Source organism: Notamacropus eugenii, chromosome 3, assembly GCF_028372415.1.
Source record: "Notamacropus eugenii isolate mMacEug1 chromosome 3, mMacEug1.pri_v2, whole genome shotgun sequence".
Lineage (NCBI taxonomy): Eukaryota > Metazoa > Chordata > Mammalia > Diprotodontia > Macropodidae > Notamacropus > Notamacropus eugenii.
The window spans coordinates 350,870,024-350,886,819 of record NC_092874.1 but is presented as its reverse complement, the minus strand read 5'-3'; the positions used below and the strand labels follow the sequence as shown (position 1 = coordinate 350,886,819).

At 35.7% G+C, this 16,796-nt stretch overlaps 1 protein-coding gene across 9 annotated transcripts in view; it reads left to right on the top strand.

Moving 5' to 3' along the window:
* The window catches only part of LOC140496889 (fibrillin-2-like), a 132,386-nt gene that overhangs the window by 31,041 nt on the left and 84,549 nt on the right, over positions 1–16,796 (top strand). For all 9 annotated transcript variants that reach the window (XM_072597234.1, XM_072597231.1, XM_072597232.1 and 6 more), the window contains 4 exons: positions 754–879; positions 6,011–6,136; positions 11,707–11,853; positions 14,964–15,032. In XM_072597234.1, coding sequence (XP_072453335.1) covers positions 754–879; positions 6,011–6,136; positions 11,707–11,853; positions 14,964–15,032 — 468 coding nt within the window. The remainder of the gene's footprint in view (positions 1–753; positions 880–6,010; positions 6,137–11,706; positions 11,854–14,963; positions 15,033–16,796) is intronic.

Here is a 16,796-nt window from a genome sequence, read left to right as displayed (position 1 = left end):
TAATTGATAAGATCTATGGGATGTACATTCTACTATGTGTAGAATTTAATTTTTCCTATGTATATAGGTAAGACAAAAACTTTTGAGTGATTATATGCTTCATTTGGGAAATGCAGAAAAGTGAGTAGTATAAGCTAACTGTAACATATGGAAAACAAAATATAATGCTGGAGATAGTAAATCAATGATGTCACCAAAGAAATATATGACTGGAAAAAAAAACATTAGTTTAGTCAGGTAATGAGAATAAGAGATAACTTTTGAACAACACACATATTCTGTTGGCACGTTACATATGAAGAGGTGTTGAAGGACTACCACATATTCTGTAGACTGCCATCGGCAGATTTATGGGAAAAATAGGTTAGGAGTTAATCAGGCATGGATCCCTTTCATTACAGGAAATTCCTCTATAAATAAAATCACAGTTCATTGAAGAAGATGAAAATTCAGTTAAAAGGAAGCAACATGACAAACTGTTCTGACAAAGTAGTTGTATCACAGTATTATCTGAATGATATGGAGCAAAAACACATTTTACCATCACAACTAAATTTGAACAATCCTCCCAGCTACATTACCCTTCTAAGACTGTACAAAGCTAAAAACAATCATTAGTCTAGAAAGTCATGTCAATTCATCATGCATTAACTTAGATGCATAATGCAGATATATATATATTATATATGTCAGAATCATTTTTCTCTTGGGTTACAGCATTTGTTTTCAGCTATAATTATTTCTGTTATGCAGATATTGATGAATGCCAAGAATTACCAGGTCTCTGCCAAGGTGGAAACTGTATCAACACTTTTGGAAACTTCCAGTGTGTATGTCCCCATGGCTACTACCTCAGTGAGGAAACTTGTGTCTGTGAAGGTGAAGCAATTTCTTAAATTAAGTAAAGTAGAAAAATTAAAGGTTACTTCTAGAGAAAAATATCCCATTTACAAATTCCATGAGAAAAACCTGTTTATCTGGGCTCATTTAATTTCTTTCCAAGAAGTTTTGTGGGTCCTCAAAATTACATGGAGTGTTTCAAAAATATTTTCTCTGAAATGTTCATTTAAATGGTTCATGGCATATTTAAGATGCTGATGTTATACATTTACTTTCTATTGTTAGAGCAGTTTGGAAATAACTTAGTTTTTTTGTTTAGTTATTTTTCAGTCATATCAGACTCTTCGTGACCCCTTTTGGGGTTTTCTGGGCAAAGATATTGGAGTGATTTGCCATTTCCTTCTCAAGCACATTTTTACATATTAGGAACTCTTACATATGAGGCAACCTGGGTTAAATGACTTGTCTAGGATCACTCATGAAGATGAGTCTTCCTGATTCTAAGCCCATTGCTCTATCTATTGTACCACCTAGCTGCCCCACTTTGATCATAGTCTCTGTTAAAAAGAGAGTGAAACATTAATTCAGAAAATGAGAATACCTCATGAGAAAGAAAATTATCTTAAAATTATCATAAAAGAATTGGGTTTATGTCCTAGATCTGACACATACTGACTGTGTTGATCTTAGGAAAGTCTTAAGCTATCATTGTACTAGAGAGCTTCCAAATTGGAGAGAAATTGCAGATCTGGATTGGTGGAGAGCATTTCTTCATGAAATTAAATAAACCTGTTACTGAATCCAGTGAATCTATGCTCTCCTCTAATTCTTTCTGAGAGTTGAGCCTCTAGGACTTTCAGCACCACCATGATCCAATGACTCATTTTCCTAGAAGAGATCTAAATGAGCTCTCAGTTCTGAGGTTCCTCTTGGGAGACAGTTGTAGATCTTTTTTATGAAAAAAAAAATATAACATGATAGCTCCCAAGGAAGGCTGATAACACACTAGAATTTCATCAGGGTCCTAGCATAGTTTGTGTAGTTTCCCCTCCATCTCCCACCCTGCATCCCATAGACATTCTATGCCTACTCTGTTTTCAAAATAAAAACCTGTCTATAGGCAACAAGAATAAACAAATTTATAAAAACAGAATCAAGTTTATGACAAACAATGGTGGATAGGAAAACTGAGTATAATAGAGTTCTTTAAGCACAGAGTTTTCTCATCCAAGGAGGAAGAACTCTCCATTGATCAGGTTTTTCTTCTACTCAGGCTGCCATAGACATAGTCCATTTTCTGCTCCTTTACATAATCTACTGTTTCTTCATGTGTGCAGGGACCTGGCCCCCCATGCTCCCCTGCCTGTGTTCCTCTTCCATATCAGCATAGAATCTAGGTGGAGCAGTGGATAGGAAATCAGGAAAATCTGAAGTCGCATCTAGACTCAGACACTTACTGTGTGACCCTGGGCAAATTACTTAACCTCTAGTTGCCTCAGTTCCTCAGTCGTAAAACATCACAGGGGTGTTGTGAGGATCAAATAAGATAATAACTGCAAAGGGCTTAGCTCAGTACTTGGCACATAGTAGGTGCTATAGAAATGTTTATTCCTTCCTTTTCCCCTCCCTAAAGTTCCTTGGGCTTCTATATCTACTCTGACCACCCCACAAAGAGCTACTGAATTCTTTCATCAAAGCTTATGTTCAGGACTATATTACTTTTTTTTATTTTTTACATATTTTACATGCATTTCCTTTTTCAACAAGGAAACATCATTCTACGTAGACTACTAATTTTAATTGTTATTGTATTTGATAATTACACCTGAAAGAGTGTAGGAGAGGGTAAAAGACCCTTGGCAAAAAAAATTGGTTTAATAAAGAATGACTCTTATCTTATAGGTCACTGGTCACCGAACTTTTTTTTATCATGCACCTCACCTGTAAAGTATTTTTAAATTGTCATTCCAATGTGTGCATATGTAACATGTTAATAGACAGATATAATATAAACATAAAACTGTACTAATACATGTTAATTTTAAAACTTACACAAAAGATGGAAATAGGAATTGAACTTGTCATTTCATTAACATAAGAAGTAGCTGGGAAAGGAAACTCTTTTTAATGCAGGTCAATGCCTTATCTGCAACTTTTTAAATTTAATAATCCCCCTCCCCAAAGACATGTAAAAACATTTTTTAACATTCTTTTTAAAAATTTTAGGTTCCAAATTCTCTTTTTCTCCCTGTTCCCATCGAAAAGGCAAGAAGTTTGATATATTTTTACATGTACAGTCACGGCACTCATACAGTCATGTAGTGAAAGGAAACACACACACACACACACACACACACAAACTCCAAGAAAAATGAAGAAAAAGTATGCTTTCATCTGCATTTAGACTCCATCAGTTCTTTCTTTGGAGATGAAGAACATTTTGTTTCATAAATTCCTGCAGAATTATTTTGATTCATTGTCTTGGTGAGATTAGCGAAGTCTTTCTCAGCTGGACATCGTACACTATTGCTGTTACTGTATATAATCAGAGAAACATGTACCTTTTTTTCACAGTTATGGTTACCATGTAATTCCTTCCATTCTGTTTTCCCCATTTTTCTTATTCTCTCTCTTATTTCACCCTGTCCATTCTCAAAAGCATTTTGCTTCTTTTATCTTTCCCAATCTGCTCTCATTCCTATCTCTCACCCCCCGCCCCCACTTTCTCTTTTTCTCTTCTCCTTCTCCTTTTTGGAATGGTAAGGTAGATTTCCATACCCAGCTGAGTTTGTGTGCTCTTCTGTCCTTGAGCCAATTCTGATAAAAGTAAGATTCATGCCCTTCTCTCCCCACTGTCCCCATCTTCCACTACATTGTAGAAGTTCTTTTGCACCTCTTTTATGTCAGATAATTTACTTATTCTGCTTCTCTCTTTCCCCTTTGCCAAATATATTCCTCTTTCTTACCCCTCAGTTACTTTTTTGGTATTCTTCCTGTTATATTCAACTTACACTCATTCCTTGTCTATGTATACTCCTTCTCACTGCCCTAATAATGAAAAATATTTTCAGAGTTAGAAGTATCGTTTCCTCTTGTAGGAATGTACATAGTTGAACATTATTGAATCCCTTATGATTTCTCTTTCCTATTTACATTTTTAATACTTTTCTTGAATTCTGTATTTGAAAGTCAGATTTCCTATTCAACTCTGGTCTTTTCATCAGGAATGCTGTCTTCTACCCTGGAACTTTTGCCAGGGTCAGGGTCCCGGATCCACTGCAGCTGCAATCTCTGGTGTGCTAGTGCACCTCTTCTCCCTGAAATCCAGGATGGCAGCCCAAATCCAAGTATGGGCAATGAAACACAGTTCTGCCACTTGTACTGGAAAAGGGAACTCTGTCATGTTCTTCTGACCAGTTTTCTTGTCCCTTTTCCCTCTTTGGGCTGAGAGGTTCACCAACCACCACTGATTCAGTTGCCCCCATGACCTACTTAAAGCTGGTTTGCTGGGGCATGGCAGCCTGCACTGGACTATGTTTCACTCTTACCCCTGTGCAACAGATCTTTCCTGCTGATTTTCTAAGTTGCCTAGGGCTGGAAAATTGCTTCACTGTGCCTTTTTGTGGGTTCTGCCACCCCAGTATTTGTTTGCAAGCATTACTTAAGTAGTTTGGAGGGGTTTTGGGGGAGAGCTCAGGGGAGTCCCTGACTGTTTTCTGCCATCTTCTATCTACAACTTTTAATTTTAGAGAATTAGCCTGAGGTCTTAAAGGTTGAGTGAAATGACCACACCAACATGAATCAGAAATAGTGCTTGAAATCAAGTCTGACCTGGCCTTTGAAATTCACTTGGGTCCATTATGCCATGGTGCCTTTCATTATAAAAACAATAGAAAATTTTAAAGGATGAGATAAAAATGAAATAATATTTGACATTATGGTACTTTTGGGAACCACTGGAGTTTATTGCATAGAAGCAACATATTCTGGCTTTTACTTCAGGAAAATTTCTTTGTATATGTAGTGGGAGAATTAGAAAGAAAAGAGACTTGAGACAGGAAAACCAACTAGGAAGTTACTGCAATATTCTCCAGGTGAGAGGCCATGGGGGCCTGAACTAGGATGGTTCATTGTGTATTAAAGTTACATATACTATTGTGAATAGAGAAGGGGAATAGATGTGAGAGATGCTGTGGAGGTAGCATGGCAAGATTTGGCAATTGACTAGGTATGTAGAGTGAGATAGAGAGAAAGGGACTGGAGGTGACACCAAGATAATGAACCTGGGGGACTGGGAGGAGGATGGTACCCTTGAACACAATAGGGAATGTTGGGAGAGGGTGGATTTAGGAGCTGAGGTGCTGGTTAAAACACTTTCATTACAGCTCATCCTGTAAGACTCACTCTGTCCAATTCAAAATAAAAATAGGAAAACCTCTGATCTGTCACTTCCCCAGAAAATAGAGCTCACTCTCCAAGGCAGAGTAGTTGAAGGCCTAAGGGCTCTTGAGGGCAGGGAATGGATATTGTGTGGAGACAGGACTAATATGGCATCCGTGCAGCTGCTGCTGTGAGTGCTCCAGTATCAGTTCAATTAAATTGCCTTGAGGGCCCCATATGGGGGTTACAAGGGAGGAGATTAAGGAATTGCTGGTAAGGGTAGGTGGGATTATATGAGAAACAAGCCCTAGGACTGGCTATCACAGAGAAGATCAGATATCACCTATCCTTCTACTCTCTAATTAGAGAATCACACACTCTTTGTAGTTAAGCCATGGCCCCTTTGGAATCAGGCCACTAAAATCAGTTATGAAAAGTATTTCTAAGATAAATGCTATATTATCTTATCATGGGTCTATTATGGTCCAATATGAACCTCTAATATTTAATATGAATATGGTAGAGACAGAGTGCTATCCTTCAGATCAGGAAGACCTAATTTCAAGCCCAGTGTCTTAGGTGCCTTACTAAAATTATAAGCTATAGAAGACTTAAATCTATCAGTAATGAGAGTTTTCTCACTAGGAGATCCCCAGCCCAAAGTAATTTTCACACAAAGAGCTCCCTATCCCAAAGAAATATACTTATATTTTAATGTTAGGAAATATCTTTTTCAATAACTATTATTTAGTAGTTTCTGGTTAGTAATAATGATTTATTCTTTTTCTAGCTTTTGATGAATGTTTTGTACATCCTGGTGTCTGTGGGCCTGGGACTTGCTATAATACTTTGGGAAATTATACCTGCATCTGTCCTGCTGAATATACGCAAATCAATGGTGGACATAACTGTGTGGGTATGTAAAGTTCTGTATAATATATTATTATTTTAATTTTTAAGATTTTCATCTCATTTCCATAAACTATTCAAAAAATCTGACAAATCTTTAAGACTGATGACAAATTTGGGAACATTTCTTATATGTGTAAAGCTTGAAAACTCTTGTTACAATATCATATTTTCTAAACTTGCCTACAAAATTGCTGAGATTTTAAAGAAATGTTTATTTTCATATACAAAAGTATGTATTAAAAGATAACATTAGTAAACTAGAGGTAGGAGGAAATCTTCTCAAGTAATGTTTATGTCCTATTTATAACATATGAGCTTTACCCTTAAAAGATGAAAGAGACCGTAATCATCATCTAGTCCAATCCTTTCATTTTACAAGAGATAATACCTGAGAAGTAAGTGTAGTATTCCAGGTCACACAGACAGTTGATGACTGAAGCAGAATTTTATACTTAATTTCTTATTTGGAAATGATTATCTTGATAAAATTTAGAAACAAATAATTACAGCATCCTGTTTGATAAACTCAAGGATCCTTACTACTGGATTATGGACTCATTATATAAGAGAAACTTCTGAGAAAACTAGAAAGCAATTTGGTAGAAATTAAATTTAGACTAACATTCTACAACATATGCCACAATAGGCATGCACTGAATGGACACAATATCTAGATATAAAATGTCACATTATTAAAAAATTAAAGGGACAGAAAAGGAGATATTATTCATCACTGTAAGACAGAAAGAGTTCTTGACTAAAAAATGGACACAGATGATTACAGGACATTACATCAACAATTTTGACTACCTCACCACTGCAAAGGTTTTGCACAAAATTATTGCAGTTAAAATAAGAAGACAAGGAGGTAAATGGGAGAAAATCTCAAGTAAATTTTTTGTTAAACTCTTGATATCTATAATGTTGAAGCAGTAAACACTCTGACACACACAAGAGGGCCTGCTGTGCAGGTTCTTAGACCTGCTTTTCTAAAAGGAAAGCAACTTTTGAGGCATCAACAATCTTCTTTAATTACATTCACCAATATAGACAATATAAGCAGAGAAAAAAAATCCAGCAGACAGGGCCTTTAACTGTCTGACCATAAACAATACATACATTACAGATCAGCAGACAGATCCAACTGTCCAATCATTACATATATACATAGTTACCAGAGAAAGAAGCACCAACATCTGGGTTTTCAAAGCTGCTACCCAGTTCTCACCTGGAACATGAACCTTCTTCCAAGTTCCCAAAGCGAAACTTTTTCTCAGAGTGTACACACACACACACACACACACACACACACACACACACACACACACACACACATTTTTCAGAGCAGGAGGGCATGACCTTCCTGACCCAGTGCTTCATCAGCAATTAACAAAAGGTGTGGGGGGAGGAGCCAAGATGGCAGAGTAGAAAGATACATATATGCTAGCTCCAAACCCACAGCCCATAAAATACCTATAAAGAAGAACTCCCAACAAATTTGGGAGCAGCAGAAGCCACACAACAATGGAGCAGAGGATATTTCTGTTCCAGAGAGACCTGAAAAACTGACCCGAAAGGTCCCTTGCGCACCATACTGGAGCACAGCCCAGCCCTGACTGGGCCACGTGGCACCAAGAGGAGCATATCTGAGAAGGCTTCAGGGACAGAATCTCCAGCAGCCATGCAGGTCCCTTCACCCATAGGTGACAAGGGTCGGTGAGAGGGTCTCTTTGGCTGGTTGAGAGGGGAATAGGGTGTCCCCATAACTCAGGCGCCTTCGGGAAGCAGCAGCGGACGGGGCTTCCAGAGCAGGTAGGAGCTCGGATCCATTGTTGAAGGTCTCTGCATAAACCCCCTGAGGGAACTGAGCCCTGAGTGGCGTCCCTGCCCCCACCCCAGCACCTGAACTTAATCTCACACTGAATAGCAGCCCTGCCCCTGCCTAAAGCCCTGAGGCTGGGAAGCAGCATTTGAATCTCAGACCCCAAGCCCTGGCTGGGAGGATCTGGAGGCAAAGTGGGTGTGAAAAGAATACTCAGAAGTCAAGCCACTGGCTGGGAAAATGCCCAGAAAAGGGAAAAAAAATAAGACCACAGAAGGTTACTTTCTTGGTGAACAGGTATTTCCTCCCTTCCTTTTGGATGAGGAAGAACAATGCTTACCATCAGGGAAAGACACAGAAGTCAAGGCTTCTGTATCCCAGCTCACCCAATGGGCTCAGGCCATGGAAGAGCTCAAAAAGGATTTTGAAAATCAAGTTAGAGAGGTGGAGGAAAAACTGGGAAGAGAAATGAGAGACATGCAAGTAAAGTATGAAAAGCAGGTCAACACCTTGCTAAAGGAGACCCAAAAAAATGCTGAAGAAAATAACACCTTGAAAAATAGGCTAACCCAATTAGCAAATGAGGTTCAAAAAGCCAATGAGGGGAAGAATGCTTTCAAAAGCAGAATTAGCCAAATGGAAAAGAGGTTCAAAAGCTCACTGAAGAAAACAGTTCTTTAAAAATTAGAATGGAACAAATGGAGGCCAATGACTTTATGAGAAGTCAAGAAATCATAAAACAAAACCAAAAGAATGAGAAAATGGAAGATAATGGGAAATACGTCATTGGAAAAACAACTGACCTGGAAAATAGATCCAGGAGAGACAATTTAAAAATTATGGGTCTACCTGAAAGCCATGATCAAAAAAAGAGCCTAGACATCATCTTTCATGAAATTATCAAGGAAAACTGCCCTGATATTCTAGAACCAGAGGGCAAAATAAATATTGAAAGAATCCACAGATCCCCTCCTGAAAGAGATCCAAAAAGAGAAACTTCTAGGAACATTGTGGCCAAATTCCAGAGTTTCCTGGTCAAGGAGAAAATATTGCAAACAGCTAGAAAGAAACAATTCAAGTACTGTGGAAATACAATCAGGATAACACAAGATCTAGCAGCTTTTACACTAAGGGATCGAAGGGCGTGGAATATGATATTCCAGAAGTCAAAGGAACTAGGACTAAAACCAAGAATCACCTACCCAGCAAAACTGAGTATAATACTTCAGGGGAAAAAAATGGTCTTTCAATGAAATTGAGGACTTTCAAGCATTCTTGGAGAAAAGACCAGAGCTGAAAAGAAAATTTGACTTTCAAACACAAGAATGAAGAGAACCATGAAAAGGTAAACAGCAAAGAGAAGTCATAAGGGACTTACTAAAGTTGAACTGTTTACATTCCTACATGGAAAGACAATATTTGTAACTCTTGAAACTATTCAGTATCTGGGTACTGGGTGGAATTACACACACAGACAGAGAGCACAGAGTGAATTGAAGAGGATGGGATCATATCTTAAAAAAATGAAATTAAGCACTAAGAGAGAAATATATTGGGAGGAGAGAGGGAGAAATGGAATGGGGCAAATTATCTCTCATAAAAGAGGCAAGCAAAAGACTTTTTAGTGGAGGGAAAAAGAGTGGAGGTGAGAGAAAAACATGAAGTTTACTCTCGTCATATTCCACTAAAGGAAGGAATAAAATGCACACTCATTTTGGTATGAAAACCTATCTTACAGTACAGAAAAGTGGGGGAGAAGGGAATAAACAGGGTGGGGGTGATGATGGAAGGGAGTGCAATGGGAGGAGGGAACAATTTCAAGTCAACACTCTTGGGGAGGGACAGGATCCAAAGAAAGAATAGAAGCAATGGGGGGGGGCAGGATAGAATGGAGGGAAATATAGTTAGTCTTACACAACGCGACTATTGTGGAAGTCATTTGCAAAACTACATAGACATGGCCTATATTGTATTGCTTGCCTTCCAAAGGGAAGGGGGGGAGGGAGGGATGAAGAGAAGTTGGAACTCAAAGTTATAGGAACAAGTGTCGAGTACTGTTCTTGCTACTAGGAAATAAAGAAATACAGGTAAAGGGGTATAGAAATTTATCTGGCCCTACAGGACAAAAAAGAAGTTGGGGACAAGGGAAGGGAGAGATGATAGAAGAGAGGGCAGATTGGTGATAGGGGCAATTAGAATGCTCGGTGTTTTGGGGTGGGGGGAGGGGACAAATGGGGAGAAAATTTGGAACCCAAAATTTTGTGAAAATGAATGTTAAAAGTTAAATAAATAAATTTTAAAAAATTAACAAAAGGTGTATGTCTTCCTAGCAAATGTGAGATGCTACTATTATTGTTTAAATACTTGATACATGATAAAATCATGACAGTTTGGTGACTAGAGGAAATGTACTTTGAGAGTTCAAACACTTAAAATGAATGGGCCATTTTGTTTTATGACTAGAAAGTCAAGAATAATAGAAAACAACCCTCCCCAAATATGAGGCCCATTAATGGGCAGGGAAGATTTTTCATTAACATAAGTCTCATTAACATAACAAATATATAGAGAGATTTTATTTAAAGGCTCTTCTACAATAGATAAATTGTCAATCAGACAGTTCTCAGAAAAAGAAATGCAAGCTATGAAGCATATGGAAAAAAATATCCCAAATCACTAACAGCAAGCAAAATGCACATTTAAGCAACCTTGAAGTTCTAACTCTGGACCATCAGATTGAACAAGTTTTTAAAAAAATCAAAAATGCAGAGTTATAAAGGGATTTGCAAGGACAGGCACAGTTAGTGGAATTATAAATTGGCCCAACCATGCTATAAGTCAATTTGGAATTCTTTTGCAAACCTATCAATACCACTATTAGGCACAAAATCCCAAAGAAATGAAACAAATAGGGAGAGGACCCATATGCACAAAATATTTATGGCAGTATACATTTTGGTGATACTTGAAAAAACACACCTAGAGTTAAAGAAAGATGCCCGTAAATGGGGAGATGACTGAACAAATCATAGTATATGAATGTAAAGGGATGTTATAGTATGGGAAAAATGATGGAAACAATGGATTCAGAGAAACTTGGGTAGAGTTGCATGAATTAATGAGGTGGACAAACTCAGAACACAAATTACATAACAGCTACATTGTGTGAAGGAGAAAATCTGGAAAGAATTAAGGACTGGACACTACCATGAAGAACCACAACTCTAAAAGATCAGGGATGGATGGCAAAGAGGTGCTAGACTAGCAGTGCATAATATGACATTTTCAGACATGATACATGTGTGAATTTGTTTTGCTTGGCTATTTTCACTTGTTACATAGGAGGGCTTTTATTTTTTTAAGAAAGGAACATTATGTTGGGATAGGAGAATATGATACAGTGATGCCAAAAAGAGAAACAAAGAAAAGGGCTCCAAAAACATGTTTTTAAAGTTCACGTAAGCTAGCTGAAAGAAGTTCAGTAAGAGAAAGATTAGTAGGGCAGTTTTGTAACTGTTGAATGTAAGGAAACCACCTGTACAAAATATTAACAATTTCATATACAAACTTTTTTCTTTGTTATTTACATATGGAAATGATCATGTTTTTCAAATTTATATTAATAAAATTTTAAAAAATTTTCTTGGCACATTCTAAAAAGCTTAACAGAGATTAGGTCTACAATTGTTTGAGCTTCAGAAATGAACAACTAATTTATTTGTCACCTTACAACTGTTTTTTTCTATTTATAGACATGAGAAAAAGCTTTTGCTACCAGAATAAAACCACCTGTGAAAATGAACTACCATTTAATGTGACCAAGAGGATGTGCTGCTGCACATATAATTTTGGCAAAGCTTGGAATAAGCCTTGTGAATCGTGCCTAACTTCAGGAGCAGGTGAGAATTCATTTTTATAATTCTGTTAAAGGTCAATCTAGAAACCTAAATATCCATTATAAAAGCTGTGCACTAAACCCAGTGTAAATTAAGATCTGAGAGGCAGCGTGATGTAGTACTGAACTTGGAGTCGAGAGATTAAATCCAGTGCTGACTCAGACATTTACTGACCGTATGACCTGGTGAAGTCACCTATTAGAATGAGTTTCTTCATCTGTGAAATGTAAATATTTATCCTTGTAGTACCTACCTTACTGATTTGTTGTGAGTAAAGAGTTTTTGCAGACCTTAAAACGATATACAAATGTGAGATGTTATTATTATTGTTTAAATACTTGTACACATGAAATTCTGACAGTCTGGTGACTAGAGGAAATATACTTTGGGAGTTCAAACACTTAAAATAAATGGGCCATTTTATTTATGACTAGAAAATCAATAGTAATTTTATATATTTTGTGGTGTATGTCTATTAATACTATAGCTAAAATCTTTTTCTGCTTTATATTAAGCATTGTTCTATTTCATATGTTTTATTTTTTTCAAGTCTTTTTGCCTGTAAAATTATATTTGTTCAGCAAAATTTATATGAAAAACTTACATTCTTATATGAGCCTCTTTCTTTCCTTCTTATCTGTATTCTTGCAGCTCCTAAAGACAGGATTAAGATAGGATGACTATCTTCCTTGTTATATACATTCAAATTTTTACCTACATACAGAAATAATTATGAAAGCTATATTGAAGAGAGCAAATTTAGAGCTGGAAAGGACCTTCAAAGTAACCTAATTCAATATCTTTCATTTTCTGTTTGAGGAAACTGAGGCCCATAGAGGTTAATTGGCTTATCCAAGATTATACCCATAGTGTTTAGCATGGTGAGGATAAAATACATTAAAGGGATGGTGCTAGATTCTTATTATGCCTACTTTAATAGGATCTGGATCTTTCAGGCTTAGAAGGTCAGTACTTATTTAATAGCTTCTTAGTATGCATGTTTGTATGTTTTTTTAAAGCAAATCATTGAAAATGATTATGAATTATTAGATATGCATTTGAATTTGTATTTAATGAGATGATAACCAATCACTGGAAAAACAATCCAGAAGGTCAGATAGATTTAGTTAATAAATTACATTGGTTGACAGAACAGATTTGCTAATGTAAACTAGAAATAGTTTATAGCAATGAATATTAAGTTTGCCCTTTGTTACAAAAATACTTTCCAAGATGTTTGACTTGAAGATCTGAGGACCCTAATATTCATTTCTTCTCAGTATGTTTATTCTTGTTTTATAAGGACATTAGCACTTCCTCTAAGAATGATAATTGACAGCTATTGTTAGAATAATTTGTAGTTTACTCTGGAAACAAGCATGAATTAATACATGTTAAAAATGAAAACAATATTAAATTCCTTAACCTCCTGATCTTCAAGTAAGTAAATTGTGAAATTTAATAAGCTACTGAAATGTTGATTGATATATTAATTACTTAATAATATCAATATATATGTAGGAAAAGATAAGGATCTTGAACTAATAAATTTAAATATATTAAACATTTACTGTTACAAGCTCTGGGTTACACTGGAGATACAAATAGAAAAATTGACACAATCCTTGCTCTAAGAGAAATCACATTCTAATTAGGGGAGAGAATACAGAAAAGAAAATTCAGCTTTGGGGCAGGTGAAAAGGCCTGGAAGTACAAAGGTTAGAATATGAGCCTGACAGCAAGACTCAGGTCTTTAGGTGACCTATTGAAATATACATTACAAAGGTTCTTTTTTCTATAACGAAAAATATAGTTCTTCCATACAAATGCTTCCATATAATGTAATTTCTTTGAAAAGTTGTAAACTGACTTGAGGACACTGCCAAACCAGCTGAAAAGAATATTGGATTTTAATTCAAACGACCTTGGCTTAAAAAGCTGTACGCTGCCTGTATGGCGTTCAGCAAATTAGATAACTTCTCTGCACCTGATTTTCCTTATTTTAAGGTAGGGGAGTTCCCATATATTCTAAATCTATAATTCTGTAGCTCCCATTTTTCATAGGACTTGAAAATTACATAAACTATTTAAAATATTTGCTCATAGGTGTTCATTTAACTTATTCCAGAGGGTATTTTTTTTTTTTTGGTATCCTTATGTAATTTTCTTTTTCTAAGATCAATGCAGATTGATTTTATCTTGACTAAAAGGATTGGACCAATGATCTAATTGATACAATGATAGATAATATTTACCAAATATTGTATTAAGCTTAGCTTTACAATTATCTCATGTGATCCTCACAACTCTTCTCAAACGTCGGTGCTATAATGTTGATTTTATAGATGAAGAAACTGGGATAAACAGAGGTTAAGTGACTTGCCCAGGGAGACACAGATATTAAGTGTTTTAAGGCTGTATTTGAACTCAGGTTTTTCTGATTCCAAGGTATAGGAAACTCATACATGGGAAAAGTCCATTTTATAATGCAAGCAGCGCCCTAATGGCTTGCCCAGTGTATAGCAAGCAGTGAATGTCCAAAACAAGACTCGATTTATCAACTTCTTTCATTTCACTTCTTCTTGGCTCCACAGCCAATTCTTATTTAATATAACATGCTGCCTGTATTTGAATGAAAAAAAGCACTGAGGATATATTTTAAAAAAGGAGGGAAATGTCTCTGTTTATAAGAAAAGAATACTATGGAAAAATGGCCACTATGCAGTAAATTTTGTCAAAATTATCTTTCCAATAGCCATTTTTGTTGAAATGAATGAAAAATGTTAAGTCAAATCAATCTGATATTTTATTTTGTACTGTTTCAGAACATGGAAAATAGAGGAAGGGTAAGAACCTTTTTAACCTGAAAAGGTAATACATTTCCTCTGTCTACAAAGCACAATTAAGAAGCTAACTTCCCAGGAAAACAATATTATTATAGCCTGTGCCTTTATTAGTAAAATGTAATTGAAAGATTTGTAGTTGAAATGAGTATATATTATGACTGTAAACAATAATAATTGTTGATGAATTTTAGAAATAATGTGAATTGTTGTTTGCATTGGTTGTCAATATTTTTTAACCAGTGCATTTGCTTTGTTTTGATTTTAAAGTTGAATATAAAGCCTTATGTGGAAATATTCCTGGATTTACCTTTGACATTCATACAAGTAAAACTGTAGGTAAGTTTTTCTAAAAAGCTTTTTCTAAAATATGCTTATTTACACATAATATATACACATTTAGTATTAAAAATCACTAAAGTGTTTTAAGATAGCAAAATATTACAAGAAATCATGATTTTTACTCTTACTTTTTGATCCTTTGCTAAGGATTTGGGAACCTGGTTTTCTACTAACAGAAAAGGATTGTCATTTTTTAAAAGAATGACACATTTGTATCTTCCTGAACAATTAAAACAATATCTAAATATGACAAATTAAAAATTATGTTTATACCATAATTTCTTGACCATATTGTGTATAGGAGTAATGAGTCTAAAAATTTTATGAGTATTAGACATATCTTATACTCATTTATTTCCTGTGTATCAGCATTTAGTGTTTCACATCCAAAAAAAAATTGCTAATGTCAGGTGAATGCGCATGCTTCAAAAAAATGTTGTCATTTTAAAATTTCTCAATTTATATTGTTAAGTTTCTAAACTAGCTCCATGAAGGAAAGGCCACATTGTAGTTGTCAAATACTAAATCCAAGGTGACTCTTGAAAGGAGAATAAAGTTTAAGGAATTGTTTTCTCTTACATCTACTTCCACCCAAGCCAGATACAGCTACTATTTGGATAACAAGTAGTCTTAGAGCAAATGACTTTTTTTTTTTTAGGTTTAAATTTATTTATTTGTTTTTAGTTTTCAACATTCATTTCCACAAGATTTTGAGCTTCAAATTTTCTCACCATATTTTCTGTTCCCCTCACCCCGAGATGGCATGCATTGTGATTACCTCTTCCCTCAGTCTGTCCTCCTTTTTACCATTCTTCCCTATCATCCCTTTCCCCTTTACTTTCTTGAAGGGCAAGATAGATTTCTATACCCCATTGCCTGTATATCTTATTTCTCAGTTGCATATACAAACAATTTTTTTTAACATTTGTTTTTAAAACTTTGAATTCTAAATTCTCCCTTCTCTCCCCACCCACCCCCATTGAGAAGACAAGCAATTCAATATAGGTTATGCATATGTAGTTATGCAAAACACCTTCATAACAGTCATGTAATGAAAGACTAACTACATTTCCCTCTATCCTATCTGGTTTCCCCAGTTATCCTATTTTCTCCTTTGACCTTGTCCCTTTTCTAAAGTATTTGCTTCTGACTATCCCCTCCCCTAATCTGCCCTCCTTTTTGTCATCCCCACCCTCTTATCTCTTTCCTCCTACTGTCTTGTAGGATAAGTTGCCTGGTTGAGTGTGTATGTTATTCTCTCCTTAAGCCAAATCCTATGAATGTAAGGTTCACTCGTTGCTTCTTACCTCCCTCCTCTTCCTCCCCATCATGAAACCTTTCTCTTCTTTCTTTTATGTGAGATAATTTGCACTATTCTGTCTCTCCCTTTCTCCTTCTTCCAATATATTCCTCTCTCATCAGTTAATTTTATTTTTAGATAGCATGCCTTCATATTCAACTCACCCTGTGCTATGTATCTATGTATCTGTGTATCTATCTATCTATCTATCTATCTATCTATCTATCTATCTATCTATCTATCTTGTCTATTTATTTCTTCCAACTACCCTAATACTGAGAAAGGTCTCATGAGTTACAAATATCATCTTTCCATGTAGGAACATAAACAGTTAAACTTTAATAAGTTCCTTATGATTTCTCTTTCCTGTTTGCCTTTTCATTCTTCTCTTGATTCTTGTATTTGAAAGTCAAATGTTCTATTCATCTCTGGTCTTTTCATAAAAAATGCTTGAAATTCCT